The sequence below is a fragment of the Danio aesculapii genome, chromosome 7 (genome assembly GCF_903798145.1).
Source record: "Danio aesculapii chromosome 7, fDanAes4.1, whole genome shotgun sequence".
NCBI lineage: Eukaryota > Metazoa > Chordata > Actinopteri > Cypriniformes > Danionidae > Danio > Danio aesculapii.
Window position 1 is genome coordinate 56,869,604 of NC_079441.1, and position 16,159 is coordinate 56,885,762.

General features: G+C 38.2%; 1 protein-coding gene across 1 annotated transcript in view; it reads left to right on the plus strand.

Moving 5' to 3' along the window:
* The window catches only part of LOC130232381 (collagen alpha-1(XXV) chain), a 401,111-nt gene that overhangs the window by 156,918 nt on the left and 228,034 nt on the right, over positions 1–16,159 (plus strand). Inside the window, exon 4 of the mRNA XM_056462242.1 lies at positions 2,507–2,514. Coding sequence (XP_056318217.1) covers positions 2,507–2,514 — 8 coding nt within the window. The remainder of the gene's footprint in view (positions 1–2,506; positions 2,515–16,159) is intronic.

The window sequence follows — 16,159 nt, forward strand, 5'->3', positions numbered from 1 at the left end:
GCTATTGGTTTACAGAGAAATGTCACTCGTGCAAGCAGGAGAATGAAAACAATGAAACCACCATTTTTAAATACACAGCTGAGACATTACATCGTAATACTATATGCAAATAATAACGAACCATGGTTGACCCGAGCTCAAACAAACCTTGTTGTTGTCTTGATGTACAGCCATGGTAACATATTGAACACTGTAAGGGTCTGTATGTGTTCATATATGTTGCATTTATTTATTTAATTATTTATTTATTTTATATAATTGCAGACGTTATAGTAGGCTATTTTGTCATTGATCTGCAGTTATAAACAAATCATGTTCATAGAAAAGTTAGTAATGAACATTTATACACAAGTATTTATGTGTATAAAGCATCTGTTTTGTGAGAAGTGCTTCTCGTATGATATGTGAACAACCCGTACATCTATACTTTGAGCAAGATTTCCTCGAGCGAGAATGACGTCGACTGAAACTTTGTCATACACCACGCCCACCAAAAGGGTACCCTTGTACCCTGTACCATACCGTAATGTACTGTAGGCAGTGGAAATGCAAGCCTGATAAAGGTGACGTGTATCGTACCGTACTGTACCAGTCAGTAGAAATGGGCCATTTGCCTTCCATAAGATCTAGTGCACATCATCTTCACTGAACTGAAGTGCAGTTGTGGGGGTAAGGGGGGTTTGAGGAGGTGTTAATGGTGGTATGGAGAGCTGTTCAGAGCAAGTTTGGGGTGTTTTTTTAAACCTAAAATAACACTTATTCAGCTCATCTGCAGTTGTTTATTGTCTGCAGTGCTGGGGAATGGTGACTTGTAGTTTGTGATGTTTCTGAGACTTTTCCACAAAGATGCACAGTTGCTGGAAGAGAATTGATTCCTGATTGCACTCTGATCCCTTTTTCCAGTGTTTATTTGGCCTGCTTTTGCAAGATACTTTTTTCCATTTGTGTAAACATCTTGTTTGGCTTGACAGAGCTGTCTGAGTTTTACAGTGAATCATGGTTTGTCATTGTTATAGTTTGTTTGAGTCCAGGTAAAAATGCACGTCTTCACAAAAACTAGTATAAGATGTTATGGTCTCTGTTAGCTCATCTAGATTGTTTGGTGCAGCTTAAAAAACAGTCCAATCAGTGAGGTCAAAACAGGCTTGTAAATCCCACTCTTTTTCATTAGTCCAGAGGGGTATTGCACAAAAGTTGAATGAAGTAAGTCAGGATAACAGAAAACGCGTGGCTTGACCTAGTGTAATTAGGTCCTCCTGGCTTGGTCTGATGTACTTTTGCTGATCCAGGGTGAGAATGAGCCGCTATGTCAGACCAGGATATGATAGCCAGGATAAGTGCAGCATTCTTCAACAGACCATGAAATCGATCACAGATTTAATGATGCAAATATAGATAAAACCCGAAATGAGCAATGCAGGTATCTAGTTGACAAAAGTATCTCCCGCCTGTAATCTTGGTACACCGAAGTTAATATGTAAGATAATTAAATTAAATGAATCTTAATAAACGGGAAAAATCAAGAGAAACATCAAAAAAATATATAAAAATTTGTCAAAATATTGACCAAATTTTTATAAAAAAATATTACTGTTTAATAAAATGACTTTGTACACCAAAATATATTGTTTAAATTCAATGAGAAATAGATACAAATATATATTTTCAGAAGGGGGTAAATATTTAGCCTAATTTCATGCAACTAAGTCAAGGTTAAATTCAGCCAGTATAGTTTGAAAATCTCAGCTTACTCCCTTATTTTGCTTTTGTGCACTAGCCCTCAGCTCTTTACAGTCTTAAATACAGGTTTAGCTGCTTTCAGTTTCTGCCTGTAGGTCAGTATAAGGTGAACCAAACAGCAATCAGAGAGCCTCCAAAGCTGCCATTTGGACAGAGTAATATGCAAGATATAATATGTCTCTGGTGGCACATGTAACATGTTGTGGGAAAGTTTGCGGGATAGTTTTGCTTTGTTAAAATCCAGGAATGATTAAAACAGAGTCCGGGTGTTGTTGCTCTGTCTCTGTGATCTGTTCAGCGAGTTTCTGTACTACTAGAAGCTCTGAGTTTTGAGATCCTAAAGAGTGAGTTGGATTATAGCGAGACAGAATGTTGGTTAAATAAATAGGAGCTAGACTATTTAAAGCCCTATAGTTAAGAAGCTATATTTTATAATTATTTTGGAACTTAATAGGCAGTCAGTGTAAGTAAGATAAAATTGAGGTGATATGGTCATATTTTTTTGACCTGGTAAGAACTCTGGCAGCTGCAAATTGCACTCACTGAAGTTTATTAATAGAGGATGCTGGGCAACCAGCATTACAGTAAAAGCATGAAAGTGAAGGGTTTTGTCGATATATATTGTATATTGAACGTGTGGGTTTTCTGATGGATGTCTGCTCCAGAAACAGAGACATTTGAGCAAGGATGGAGCTACCTAATATTTAGGTGTCTCATAAATGTGCTAATTATCTCACCTGTATTTTCTTTTCTGTTTTCTTCCTAGGACCTCCTGTAAGTACCATGGCAACAAGCTGAATTCAGTGTGTATGACTAATTCAACATTATACAGGTAGAGTCTTGAATGGAGTAACATAATAAAGGCTTTTACTTTTATTCTCTCTTACTAATGTTAAGATCAAATGTCTATGGGCTTGCTGTATTATGGGTAATCATTCTAACATGAAGAGATGTAATAGTTATGCAGCTAAATTCAGTGTATTCTTTTTTCCTCTCACATGTATTAGAAGGCAAGGGAGCTTTGCTGCATAACACATTGCATGTCCTTAAGTTTGTCTTTGGTTTTGATTTATTTCTTTTGTATTTCTACTGTGTTCTGTTATGTCTACTCTCAATAAAAAGAAAATAAGAAAACCACTAGTTAGTTAATTCTATACTAATAGAACACTTGCAGGACCAATATAGGCTCATTTTGAAAACATACCCCATATACATTTCTGGAGATCACAAATTATGTAGACAGAAATACGTTTGACTGCATTTCGTCTTTAAAACAAATGCTACTTAGTGGTATAAAGACATTCCTTTTTGCGCTTACCAGCTGACTACTTACTTTCATATGGATGGCTTTCCCACTGTTATCAGTTTGTCCAGTGGCTTGCCAAGTACGTCAGCATACTTGAGATGCAGAGGAGTTATCTCCACTTAGTGTTTGATTGTCGTGCAGCTAATTGGTTTGCCCTTCACCATCATTGTACATCACATTGTTACTTTTAGTTATAAACACTACACACAATGTACAATTGTTTCCAGACTTTGAGCCAAATTATATTATCTTCTATCGTTAGATTAACCTAAAACAACACTTACATTTGTCATAATGATGCCTGGCATGAGTCATGTATTATATTTTTATGGATAGTTTGAATTTTACACATGCATTGCATGGTTAATGAAATTAACAAAATTTCGTTTATGTAACTTTCATGTTTTAATAAAGTGATCCTTTTAATGATGAGGATGTTGATGATAACGATGCTGGTATAATTAAAGCATTTGAAAATAAAGCATTCTATGAGTGGATGGAAGTTGGAAAAAGTTAATATATTTTATTAAAAGCTGAAAGAAAAATAGCACATTTATTTTCATGAAGCCTATCTGTGATAAGTGGGCATGGTTTAACAAAGACTTTGACAGACACTGTTCAACTAAATTTTAATCGTGGCTTATGTAAGTTCAAAATGATGTTCACCTGCATCTGCTTGCAGTGTTTAAAAAATGCTGCAGCGTGCAGAGAAAAGGATGGACAACTTTGACTGGCTTGATGAGAAACTTTAAGCCCTAATATTCGCCCGACACAATAAGGTGCAAGGCGTGTATGGTATGATTTGTTGCTAATTTCAGACCAGCGCAACTGTCATTTTTACGACTTGCGCCACGTTGTTTAAATAGCAAATCCATTTGCACCACTTTGTGCCGTCATTTTGAGACAACTGAAATAGACCACGTCGTTGACCAACTAAAAACTAAAAGCTGGTGTAAAGACCAGTGGAGAGCTTTTAGTTATGCGCCAATGTGGGTCTAAAATGGGTACATTTTGCTTAATACACACAGGATGTACAGCAATACACAAATATTTTTACATATGAAAAAAAAAGGATTTTGAATCAGATTCACTGTGTTTAGACAGAGTTAGTGAGTATAGAAAAGAATACCCAGCATTTAAAAAAAAATTGATTTGTATTTATTTAGCAATTTGGTTTTGGCCATAAATTTTACTATTTGACTAATTGTGCAATGTAGTTGTGTTGGTTGTCAATCGTTTAGAAGAAAGGACTTTAAACGCTTGTTAGCAATTGAGACAAACTGTAAAACGCCCCCCCCCCCCCCCCCCCAAAAAAAAAAAAAAGAAAAAACAAAAAACAAAAAAAAAAAAGAAAAAACAAATTACATTTACACTAGACAAAAAATTATTTGATTTTTTGTTTTATTCGATAAAGTCTTTACAACAATTTGCCCAAGTAAAATTCAAGTAAATTTTATTATCTTATTTCAAGTATAATTAACTTGACAATATCTTGTAAAATTTACTTAATGTTTAGGCAAGGCAAGATTTATATAGCAAATTTTGTACACAATGAAAAATCAAAGTGCTTTACGTAAACAAGAATAAAAGAAACAAGACTATAAAAAACAACGAATAACTAAAAATTATTTATTTATTTTATTTATAGAACTAGTAATAATGATTTAAAGCCAGTTAGAAAGACCCGATAGTAATAGTAATTTTTTTTTTTTTTGAGAGAGAGTACAGTTAGTGGTATAGCCAGAGTGGCAGTTGCAGATTAGGAAGTACAGTGGAGACTAAATAGTTGAGTTTAATGGGTTCTTGAAGACAGCAAGTGACTCTGCCGTTCTGATGCTGTTAGGGAGCTCATTCCACCAACTGGGCAGATTGAATGCGAGAGTTCGGGAAAGTGATTTCTTCCCTCTTAGGGATGGAACCACGAGGCGATGTTCATTCACAGAACGCAAGTTTCTGGAGGGCACATAAATCTGCAGAAGTAAGAGCAGATAAGAAGGAGCAAAGCCAGAGGTCGCTTTGTAAGCAAACATCAGAGCTTTGAATTTGATGCGAGCAGCAACTGGCAGCCAGTGCAAACGGGTGAGTAGCGGAGTGACATATGCTCTTTTGGGTTCATCAAAGGCCACTTGTGCTGCTACATTCTAAAGCAGCTGAAGAGGTTTGATAGAATTAGACCGGGTAGTAGAGAGTTGCAATAATCCAGTTTGGAGAGAACAAGAGCTTGAACAATGAGTTGAGCTGCATGTTCAGATAGGAAGGGTCGGACCTTTCTGATGTTATAGAGTGCAAATCTGCAAGATCGAGCAGTTCTAGAAATGTGGTCAGAGAAGTTTAGCTGGTCATCAATCGTTACTCCAAGGCTTTTTACTATTTTGGATGCAGTAATGATTGCCCCATCCATCTGGATTGAAAAGTTATGGTGTAAAGTCGGGTTGGCAGAAACTTCAAGCATTTCCATTTCTGCGAGGTTAAGCTGAAGATGATGATCTTTCATCCAGTGTGAAATGTCTGACAGGCAGGCTGAGATGCGAGCTGGAACCGAGGGATCATCAGGGTGAAAAGAGAGGTATAGCTGGGTATCATCAGCATAGCAGTGGTAGGAAAATCCATGTTTCTGGATGACTGGTCCTAAAGATGTTGTGTAGATGGAGAAGAGAAGTGGCCCAAGAACAGAGCCCTGAGGTACCCCAGTGTTTAGATGCTGTAGGTTGGACGACTCTCCCCTCCAAGACACCCTGAATGACCTGTCAGAGAGGTAAGATCTGAACCATTGAATAACAGTGCCTGCAACGCCCAGTGACTCAAGCGAAGATAGCAGGATCTGGTGGTTTACAGTGTCAAATGGTTTACAGTGTGGTTTACAGTGTCATAAATCCAGCAGGATGAGGACAGATGATTTAGAGTCTGCTTTAGCCATTGTGAGATCCTCCACGGCCAAGAGCAGGGCAGTCTCAGTTGAGTGGCCTTTCTTAAAGCCAGATTGCTTGTTGTCCATGAAGTTGTTTTGAGTAAGAAAGTCCAGGACTTGATTGTACACTACTTTCTCCAAAATCTTGGCCATGAATGGAAGCAGGGATACCGGTCGGTAGTTTTCAAGTAGCGTTTGATCCAGGTTGGGTTTCTTTAGCAGTGGGGTTGCCCTAGCTTGCTTAAATGAAGTAGGGAATAAACCAGAGTCAAGAGATGTGTTAATTATGTGAGTCAGTGTTGGTATGACTGCAGGGGAAATGGCTTGCAAGAGATGAGAGGGAATGGGATCAAGCGGACAGGTGGTTGCATGGCTAAATAGCACGAGATTGGACACCTCAGACTCTGGAAAAAAGAGGTGAGTGTGTGTGGTGTTGGTGGTGTATCATGCGTGTTTGTTGTAGGTGCAGCAAATTGAGCACTGATTTTTGCAGTTTTGGTGCAAAAGAATGTAGCAAAGTCATCAGTAGCGAGTGTGGAGGATGCGGGTGGAGGAGGAGGATAGAGGAGGGAGAAAAATGTTTTAAAAAGTAAGTGAGGATTGGTGGCACTATTGACTCACTGACGGAAGTATGTCTGCTTTGCAGAAGTAACCTCAGCCGAGAAAGAGGACAGAAGAGTTTGGTATGTAATGAGCTGTTCAGGATTTTTAGTTTTTCGCCAAATTCTCTCTGCAGCCCGAAGTTTTGAGCGATGCTCACGGAGAACATCAGAGAGCCAGGGTGCAGGAGGACTGGCACGGGCTGGCCTGGATGTAAAAGGACATAGTCTGTCTAGACATGATGCTAGTGTGGAGCAGAGTGTATCAGTGGCACTGTTCGTATCAAGTGCAGAGATTTTGGAAGATGGAGGAAAAGTGTCTGAAACAATGGTGGATAGTCTATTGGGTGAGAGAGAGCGTTGGTTTCTGCGAAAGGCAAGTAGAGTTGGAGTGTGTGGCTGCACAGGAACAATGTGGATGTTAAGAGACAGAAGGAAATGATCCAATGTTTGTAGTGGAGTTACTAGTGTTTGATCAGCGAAGCAAAGTCGAGTGTAAATAAGGTCTAGCTGATTAACTGATTTGTGAGTAGCAGAAGTAGGTGCTCATTTGAGGTCAAAAGAGGCAAGCAGAGTCTGGAAGTCAGCTGCTTGAGGTCTTTCAATGTGAATGTTGAAGTCACCTAGCACCAGCAAGGGAGTGTCATAATCAGAAAAAGATGAGAGAAAAACATCCAGTTCATCTAAGAAGTGACCTAATGTACCCGGTGGGCGGTAGATGACAACCACATTTATGTGGAAGGGGAGGATAATGGTGACTGCATGGAGTTCAAAGGAGATGATTTTTGGCAGGGACGGTCTCTGAGTGAATTTCCATTCTTTGGAAATCAGTAGTCCAGTCCCACCCCCTCTCCCTGTCTGACGAGGAGTGTGGGAAAAAGAGAAATTAGTAGAAAGAGCTGCATGTGTAGCAGTGTCCTCCGGTCTCAACCAGGTCTCAGTTAGAGCCATGAGATTATAGTCAGAATGAGTGGCTATGGAGGTAATAAAATCTGCATTGTTAACAGCAGATTGACAATTCCAGAGGCCCACGGAGAGAGAGAGTTGTGAAATAGCAGATACATGTATTGATCGAAGGTTGTGAGGATTGCGCCTGCAGCGTACCTTCCGTGCTTTGCGAGTGTTAGTTACAACAGGAATTAGTAAACACATAATAAAAGTGTAAGGAAAACAATAATGAGTGCAGAGATAAAGTTAAAATAATAAAGTAAAAGTACTCAAGTGCTTTGTCGGTGTCTTTCTCGGTGGAGTCACGCAGGTAGAGTCGATGGTCTTTACACTCGTCGGTCTTAGTCGCGCAAGTAGAGTCGATGGTCTTTACACTCGTCGGTCTTAGTCGCGCAGGTAGAGTCGATGGTCTTTACACTCGTCGGTCTTAGTCGCACAGGTAGAGTCGATGGTCTTTACACTCGTCGTTCTTCACACGAGGCGGCCTTCACACCAGGCTGCCGCGACCGCTGCCGCGGTGAGACTAGCTGCTTATATACACCCCTGAGCGCTTTGCTGATTGAGCTCAGCTGGACATGCCTCGAGAGTAAAAACACTCGAAACTGCAGTGGGGGGCGGGGGGGGGGGTGGGTGGGGGGTGGGGGCGAAACCGTCCGGCTCGACACACAAGCTCTTACAGTAACCAAGGAAACAGTGAGTAAACTTTCTAGTACCATACACAGATAGCTGAAAACAAGTTTAAATGTCCTACAACTATACACAACCAGCTGAAAACAAGCCTAAGTGTTCTCTAACCATACACAGCAACTGAAAACAAGTCTAAATGTACTTAGACGTTGTTGCTCTCAATGCTAAAGTGCTTCTCCTAGATAATGGTCAGTTAAATGTGTGGAGCACCCTTTAGTGCTATACTCAGATATTCAAAGGGCAAATAGTCACTAAATGACACTTGTTTACACACATACAGATGTTACTACTTCAATGTGTTCCTTATGGCGCCATTCATACCGCGGCGACAGCGGTACTTGGTGCGCCAGCAGCTTTTGACCGCTGGGTGGCAGTTTAACCACAGATATTCAGCTTTGCCTTTCCACAACACTAAACAGACTTTTCTGTGCGTACCTTATGTGATCAGATGTGTTCAATTAAAATATAATTTTGATTTAGTTTTCTTAGTAATAAACATGATCTTACCAGGGCTTAAAGTATTCCGGCACCATGCCGGATCTCCGGCGTGCAGCCGTGAGAGAAAAAAAATAGAGCTTGCACATGCGGTTTAGTTGGGGATGCTCAAAATAACCGATTAAGCAATAACCGAAAGGGCACGTTTGTAACCGATGAATGGTATCAGTTAAACGATTAAAATATGCTTTATACATTTTTAAAGTTTGGCTGCAGACGGGGCATCTGTTAAATGGTTTACTGACTGCAGCCAGTGTTTTATGCTCTGCTTATGCTCGCTCAGCGCCAATCTGGAAACATTTTGGATTCGTGGCGAACGAGAAAGGCGAATCAATAATTAGGATGAAGCTATTTGTTGGGCTTGTTTAGAAAAATAAGTGTTAAATGGACAAACACGTCGAACCTCCAGAGCTGCGGTCATGTCACCCAGCCCATGGAATGCGGAGCCAGCTCCGGTGTCATCTACTGAACGCAAATGCCCAGCTAGTCCAGCCAGGTATGGCAGAGAGGCCTTTTCAAAAATGGCCAAATACAAAAGAGAAACTGATAAATAGTAGACGTTGATGAGAAATGGAGCAGCATATTTGGTAGTTGAGAACGCGCCGCTCCGCGATGTAGAGCTGGTTTCCGAGAAATGCAGGCGGCGGAGCAAGATACCCTCTTTGCCACGGTTGCGAAAAAGTATCTGCATGCGCTACAGGCACACGTCTCAGTGCTGCTGGAAACATTGTAATCTCAAATAAGTCTCCGCTTAAACCGAACAAAGTCAACATGTTAGTTTTTCTGGCAAAGAATTTAAAATATGAATAGAAAACAAAAGGCGGAGAGACGCAGTTTTTTTCAACATCTTACTTATGTTGTTACAAGCCTAGGCTAATATTTTTGTTCTTCGTTACTATTTATATGATTATTGATTAGTATTTGTGAAGTTTCTAAAATGTAACGTTTACTGTTTCAAGCAGTTAAAGTTATTACTTAGTTACATTTTTAGGCATTAGCCAAACAGAAAGCCTGTCTACGGTAAATCCACACACACTAAATAGCCTACCTTTTTCTTTTATAACACTGTAAACATAACTTCGCAGGTCGATCATCTTCAAACGCAAAAGGCATTTTTAAGTGTCCTAACTTGACTGCTGCTGTAGAATGGGATGTTTTTTTTACATAACTTTAAACGTGTGCTTTAGCTATGTCAAAATGAAAGCAAATTTTTTTAAGGGTTCTGCGTTTTGTCAATTGTATAGCTTAATAATAATAATAATAATAATAATAAAAATAATAATAATAATAATGGATATAACAAATTATAATATTATAGTATAGACATTTTTACTAGGCTACTTTAATATTAATCCCTAACTGAAAAACGAATGTGAAAATGACTGGCAGCTGTGCTAAAATTAATATAATGGCAAATTTCTTCTGCGTTTTTTCCCTTTATAGCTCAATAGTTTTATTCAAAGAATTAGTTAAGCAAAACATTAAATAAATTAAGCTGCGTGTCTTCGTGATATCCACTAGTCCAGTTTTCTCCAGTGTGAGTTTAGAGTGCGCCTCCACCGCAAGCGCATTTATGCCTGCACCAGATCAAAGCAGGTGTAAAGTCCAGCACAGAGCGCTGTTAGTTGTGCGTTCAACCAGCAATACCCGCTCCACTGTCTACAACACACAAATACTCGAACTCTTTATTTGTGGACTTACTTTTGATAATAGGCTATATCATTACCTTTATCCTGATTCTATTTTTATTTTTATTATTCTATTTTTTTATTTTATTTTCTTTGTGTTATATCCATAATTGTTTGCACTACTGCTCTTTTTGCACTGTCTTTGTACGCAGTGACGCTGCACTGCTTTGGCAATATGAATGTACAGTTATTTGTCATGCCAATAAAGCACCTCAAATGTGAAAATAGCCTAGGCAACAAATAACAAATCGGAGTCTAATAATAAAATAAATGCCATTTTCATTTTCATACATGTGTGGGTTTTGACAATATGTGTTTAATTAAGCTATAAAGATTAGCCTATCAGATGAAATGCATAGTGAAATATTAAATAAATGTCTCTTTTGCTGAATATTTAATTAATCTATATCTTTAATATTTTTAAAATCACCTCGCTTTGGCCCAGAGAAAGAGGCGCGAGGCACCAGCGGACCTGTGCTTTCCCAAACAAAGACGTACTGTAACTTGCAGCTGAACTATGCATAGTTTTGGGGGGGAGAAGGATATAGTGATGAGTGTTTCCCAAAACCCTTAGTTTCTCTGTCGCAGATCCATCATTTGAATCACGTCACTATTAACCCTGCTTTTATTTATTAAATGCTTCCCAACGCCGCATTTCTGTTGCGCGAAAAAAAGCTGCTGCAAATAAACATTTATTTTAGTTATGCCAATGCCATTTTAATAGTTTCATGATAGCAGTTGCTGGTGTGCTTCATCTGCGTGATTTTGATTTGACATTCTTCCGCTAAACTTGCACTGTCTTGGCGTAAATGGGCTGTGAACTGTTGCTATTGAGGCTGAGGCATCAAGGTGTAAATAGGCTATAGTTCTCTATTCAACTTTCAGGTTTGAGGTGGGGGAAGAAGTGGCAGAGGCAATTCAAATGTACCATCTCTAAATTAAAAAAGGCCACTTACGCGGCATCTGTGTGTAAAGATTATTACCTTATTTTTATTTTATTATTATTATTTATTTATTCATTCATTCATTCGTCATTCATTTTCTTTTTGGCTTAGTCCCTTTATTAGTCTGTAATTGCCACAGCGGAATGAACCGTCAACTTATCAAGCATATGTTTTACGCAGAGGATGCCAGGAGGGCCAGCTGGGGCTTAGGGACGGAGTGAAAGGAGAGGCGGACTTTGCCCCGAGTCTGGGAAAGATGGCTTGCCGTCATTACACTAGTTTTCCGATGGCACACGAGTTACATGCGCCAAACATATGAACAAATAAATTAATAAATAAGGGAAAGAAAACATCTAGCCTTATAGGCTGAGTTCTTTTTGATTATAATCGCCTTTAAGTTTTAAATGTAAGGCTGTTGCATAAAATAATAAAATTGCATAAAATAATACAATTTTAATTTATAAGTGACTTTGCTGCGTCCCCCTTGATGTTTCAATAACGCATAATAATCTATACACCATATTAAAGACACTAAAATAGTCTACTTAACACTTTCCTTAAGATCACAGAATAATATGCAACATCTAATTCTGGGGAAGTTCTGGGGGCAGGGTTTGCGTGACATGCTGCAAGCTAGCCCGACAGTGAAAACGCGACATGATTTCGGCCTCACTGATGCCCATTAACACCTGACAGACAAGCTTTTGGTTATGAGAAGGGGGAAGGGGTCTCCACTCTTAAGTGTTTTTCTCAAACATGAATACACAAAATCCAAAACTCCGACATAGGACGGATGGCGTAACAAAACCTATGCGTTTAAAAACGAAACCGCATTAAATATGGGGCCTTATGAAAATGAATGTTTCTATGCACAACAACTTCTGAACTGAACTAGGCTACCTGTTAGGGGTGAACGATATGACCTAAAATTAATATCACGGTATTTTTCATCTTTTGAACGGTGACGGCATAATATCATGGTATTACTTTCAATAGCAAAATAATATACATCTCAAGGAAGAACGGACAAAAGAAAGTCTCAATTCTATCACTCTTTAAAAGTTTTGGTTTGGGTCATTGTAAATGCTGAGTCTCGTTATGAGCTGATCTTCATTTCTCTGTGTTGGTGGAATAAAGCAGGCGAGTCAGCCGCACCAATTTATGAGCAGACAGAGCAGGATTCTCATGATGACCACCGGCGCAATTCCGCTCTTTGTTATGAGCTGTAGTTTCAGTGTAAACTTAGTAAAGGTGAGTTTCTTTGGCGATGATGTGTACAGTGTTAGATTTTATATTTAGCGGACATTTGCGCTGAACACGCGGTAAATGCAACGCATCGAGATTCGGGCACCTTCTCCGAAAACACTCGATTGATCTCAGCTGGCAGATCAACATTTACCTCATGTCATGATCGCTGTCATCTGCGAGATTATTATTATTATAACTTTTGCCGTTTGCATTTCCTGCAGTAACAAAATCTCCCTGTTCATTATATTCAGACACACAAATGCTCCCAAATATATTATGAGGGCGCATAGATTAAATTTCGGGCGCTCATGCGACCAAAATGGTTGCAATTTCGAGCCCTGTAGTATAAGGACATGTATTCAGACCACAACTGAACGTTTGAAGAAAATTGAATGCCTTATTATTTAGAATTAGCTATTATTGATGTAAATGCAGCCGTTCAAGCCGCGCAAAATTGATTTATTATGGTATTGACGGTATTAGAAAATCCATGTCGTGGCGCAATGTCACACCGGTGATGACTATGACACCGGTGTACCGCCCACCCCTACTACCTGTTATTTAAAATATCTATATTACGCTCCAAGCATTCGCCAAAAAGAAAATATTTTTTAAGTAAAAACACAGAACATAGCTGAATAGAGTGTTGCCTGCTTTACTTGATGGGTTAATTATATTATAACTGGTTATGTTCAGGTCAATGAAATAATACCTTTAATAAATAAAATATGTTCATAAGAACGTGGTGGGCCAGTGATTCCGTCGCTGTCATCAGTGGTTTAATGAGCTCAGGAGAATTCTGCTTTGCATTTTTCTATGCATTACTAACATCACTAAACCAGACATTTGTTTTATAAGTTAAACAAATATTCGCAGAGATTCAGCAGTTTTTTTTCTGACGCGTTTGCCAGTCATGCCAGTCAGTGAAAAAAGTAACCGTGGCCCTGTTTGCAGGTATTAATATTCGTTTTTTCGTCAATCTGATGCAACTTTTATTATTTATACAGGACGTTAAAATGCAATTAAAAGTTTCAAATCAATTAAACTCAATTTATAAAAAGGCTAGCCTATTTTATGCATTAAATATAACTAATTTCCTTTATTTCTGATTAGACCATGCATTTTAGACTATTTTACAATTGTAATATGTGCATATGCTTTTTTTAAATAACATTCGTTTAACAAATATTTTAGCACATCAAAAGTAATTAAGTGACCTGTTTTTTTTTTTTATTAAAACCTTTATGCAAAAGGATCAGAGGATAAATTATCGTAGGATAAACGTATCTTATGGAAAAACATCAATTGACGGGCTCTGCTTTCGGTTTTAAAAGAATCAAGCAGCTTTAAAAAATATAATTTGCTGAAGAGAAATGACAGGAAAAAAAGAAAGAAAAAGATTTAAAAAAAAAGAAAGAAAAAGATTAAATATATAGGGACTGTTAAAAGAACATTTCTCTTTAATATATTCTTTCGACTCCGAAACATCAGCTAAGATTATGATGAATGACGGAGTTTCTCTATTGCCTGCTTCAGCAGTTGTCCCGGTCCCGCTGGTTATGTTGTTGGTTGCACCCACGGGATGCACAATGAACCAAACGCGCCATTATTTTAATTCTATATTCGTGAAGAATGAGCCATGAGATTGAGATTATTGAAGGTGCTCTCTAGCGGCGAAGTTCCTGGCAGAGTAGCGAGTGAAAAAATGTGCATAAAGAAATTGGACAAGAGGAAGAACATTTTAAATTATATAACAAGCATCGTATTCTTTCTAATCTTCGCCCAGTTTTAATACAAGTTGTGTTTTTTTAATATTTGTGGCTGGGAAGTTTATTAAGAATATATTTATAATTATATATAATTAAATAATACATAATTATATATATATATATATATATATATATATATATATATATATATATATATATATATATATATAGAGAGAGAGAGAGAGAGAGAGAGAGAGAGAGAGAGAGAGAGAGAGAGAGAGAGAGAGAGAAAGAGATTTTTATTATACTTTTAGTGATCTGCTTAAGGTAGGTCAATTTATTTTTTTTGCTTTTGATGAAGCAGCATTTAACTTAACCTCTTTAGACCATGCCCCTGACCGTTTCTCAGTGTTTCGCCACAATATCTTTAAATAAATTATTTATTTAGGCATATTTTCATTATTAATTTATTTTCATTATTCGTTTATTATTATGTACAATAATTCAGACATAAAATAAGATAGTAAAATATAATCAACAACGAAAATGTAAATAAAAGCATAAATGAAAAAGTCTTGTCTTAGTCCTATCAAAACGGCAAACACTAAAAGCAGGCTAAAAGACTGCTTTATTTATTTATTTAAGACTACTTATTTGTACTGAATGTGTGTGTCATGTTAGTTGTCTTTTATTTCTTCAATTCCAAAACGAGTCCTCTTTGCACTTAAAAAGTTTACAATAAAGTGTGTTAACAAATTTTAAATGATTAATGAAGGACTTATAATGCTTTGACCTATTGTTTAATATCATTTACAAGCACAGTAGCATATTTAAAGCTGCTGTAAAGGCTATTTCTTTCCGTTCGCATCCCGTCCCTTTGCGCCCCCTGGCGGCTTTTTCACAAACTGCGGTCCTACACTAAAAACAGAGCAGCAGTTATTTCAAACGGCGGCGGTATAAGGACCGGCGGTAATAGTCACTTTGAACTCTCACCTACTGTAGACATCTTTAAACAAAGCAGCAATGCCTCCACCTCCAAGTTTGGAGGATCTGCCTTATTTAGGACTGCTGCACTACAACTGCCATCTTGCCAAGTTTAATTTCAAAGCATAAAATCAAGATTAATATACATACATAAAATCAACAATTTATTGTAAAGTGATTGGATGTTTAAAAATGGTAACCTAACAGTTTTAGCTATTTTCCTACAGTAGTCTCAGATCTACATTTAATATGCACCAGATTTGAATACTTTGCTATACGACTTGAAGAGGCCTTTGATTTTCTATCACACAACAGAACAGATATATAGCTACACTTGTTCTGTAAACATTTGATAAAGATACTGTTATCTATGCGAGCAACCGAAACTCATCATTGAGAGTTGTTTTGTTCATCAGCTGAAGATGGGGCATTGTTTGGGCCCTAGTGCTGAGGCACTTGTGCTTTGGTTGCTAACTGGGGACATGCAGCAATGGAGTGTGAGAGTTTATTTCCAGCAAACACCAGTTCCTACATCTTTTTTTGAAAAACTCAATAGAGGCGAGCAAGGTGACAAGGAGAGTGTGTCTGGTGACAGAGGCTGTGGCTCTGGTGTTTCTGTCTGCTGAGATATGTTGTCCTCGGTATTTACCTGGAGATCATCATTGAGTGCTGAGACTTGATGCTGTTCTGATATGTCACAGTCTATCTGTGTTAAGCTCAGTGTGCAGGGTGCAGACAGCAGTGTGTCCATGAGCAGTGGTTGATGTGGCTGCATGGTGTTATCGCTGTCCTTGCAGGATGCATCCATCAAAAGTCCACTCAAGCTGATTCAAATTTATGTGGTTTTTCGGACATTTACTTAAGGTGTTTGTGCCATTTGGGTTGAGTTCAGTGACACATGCA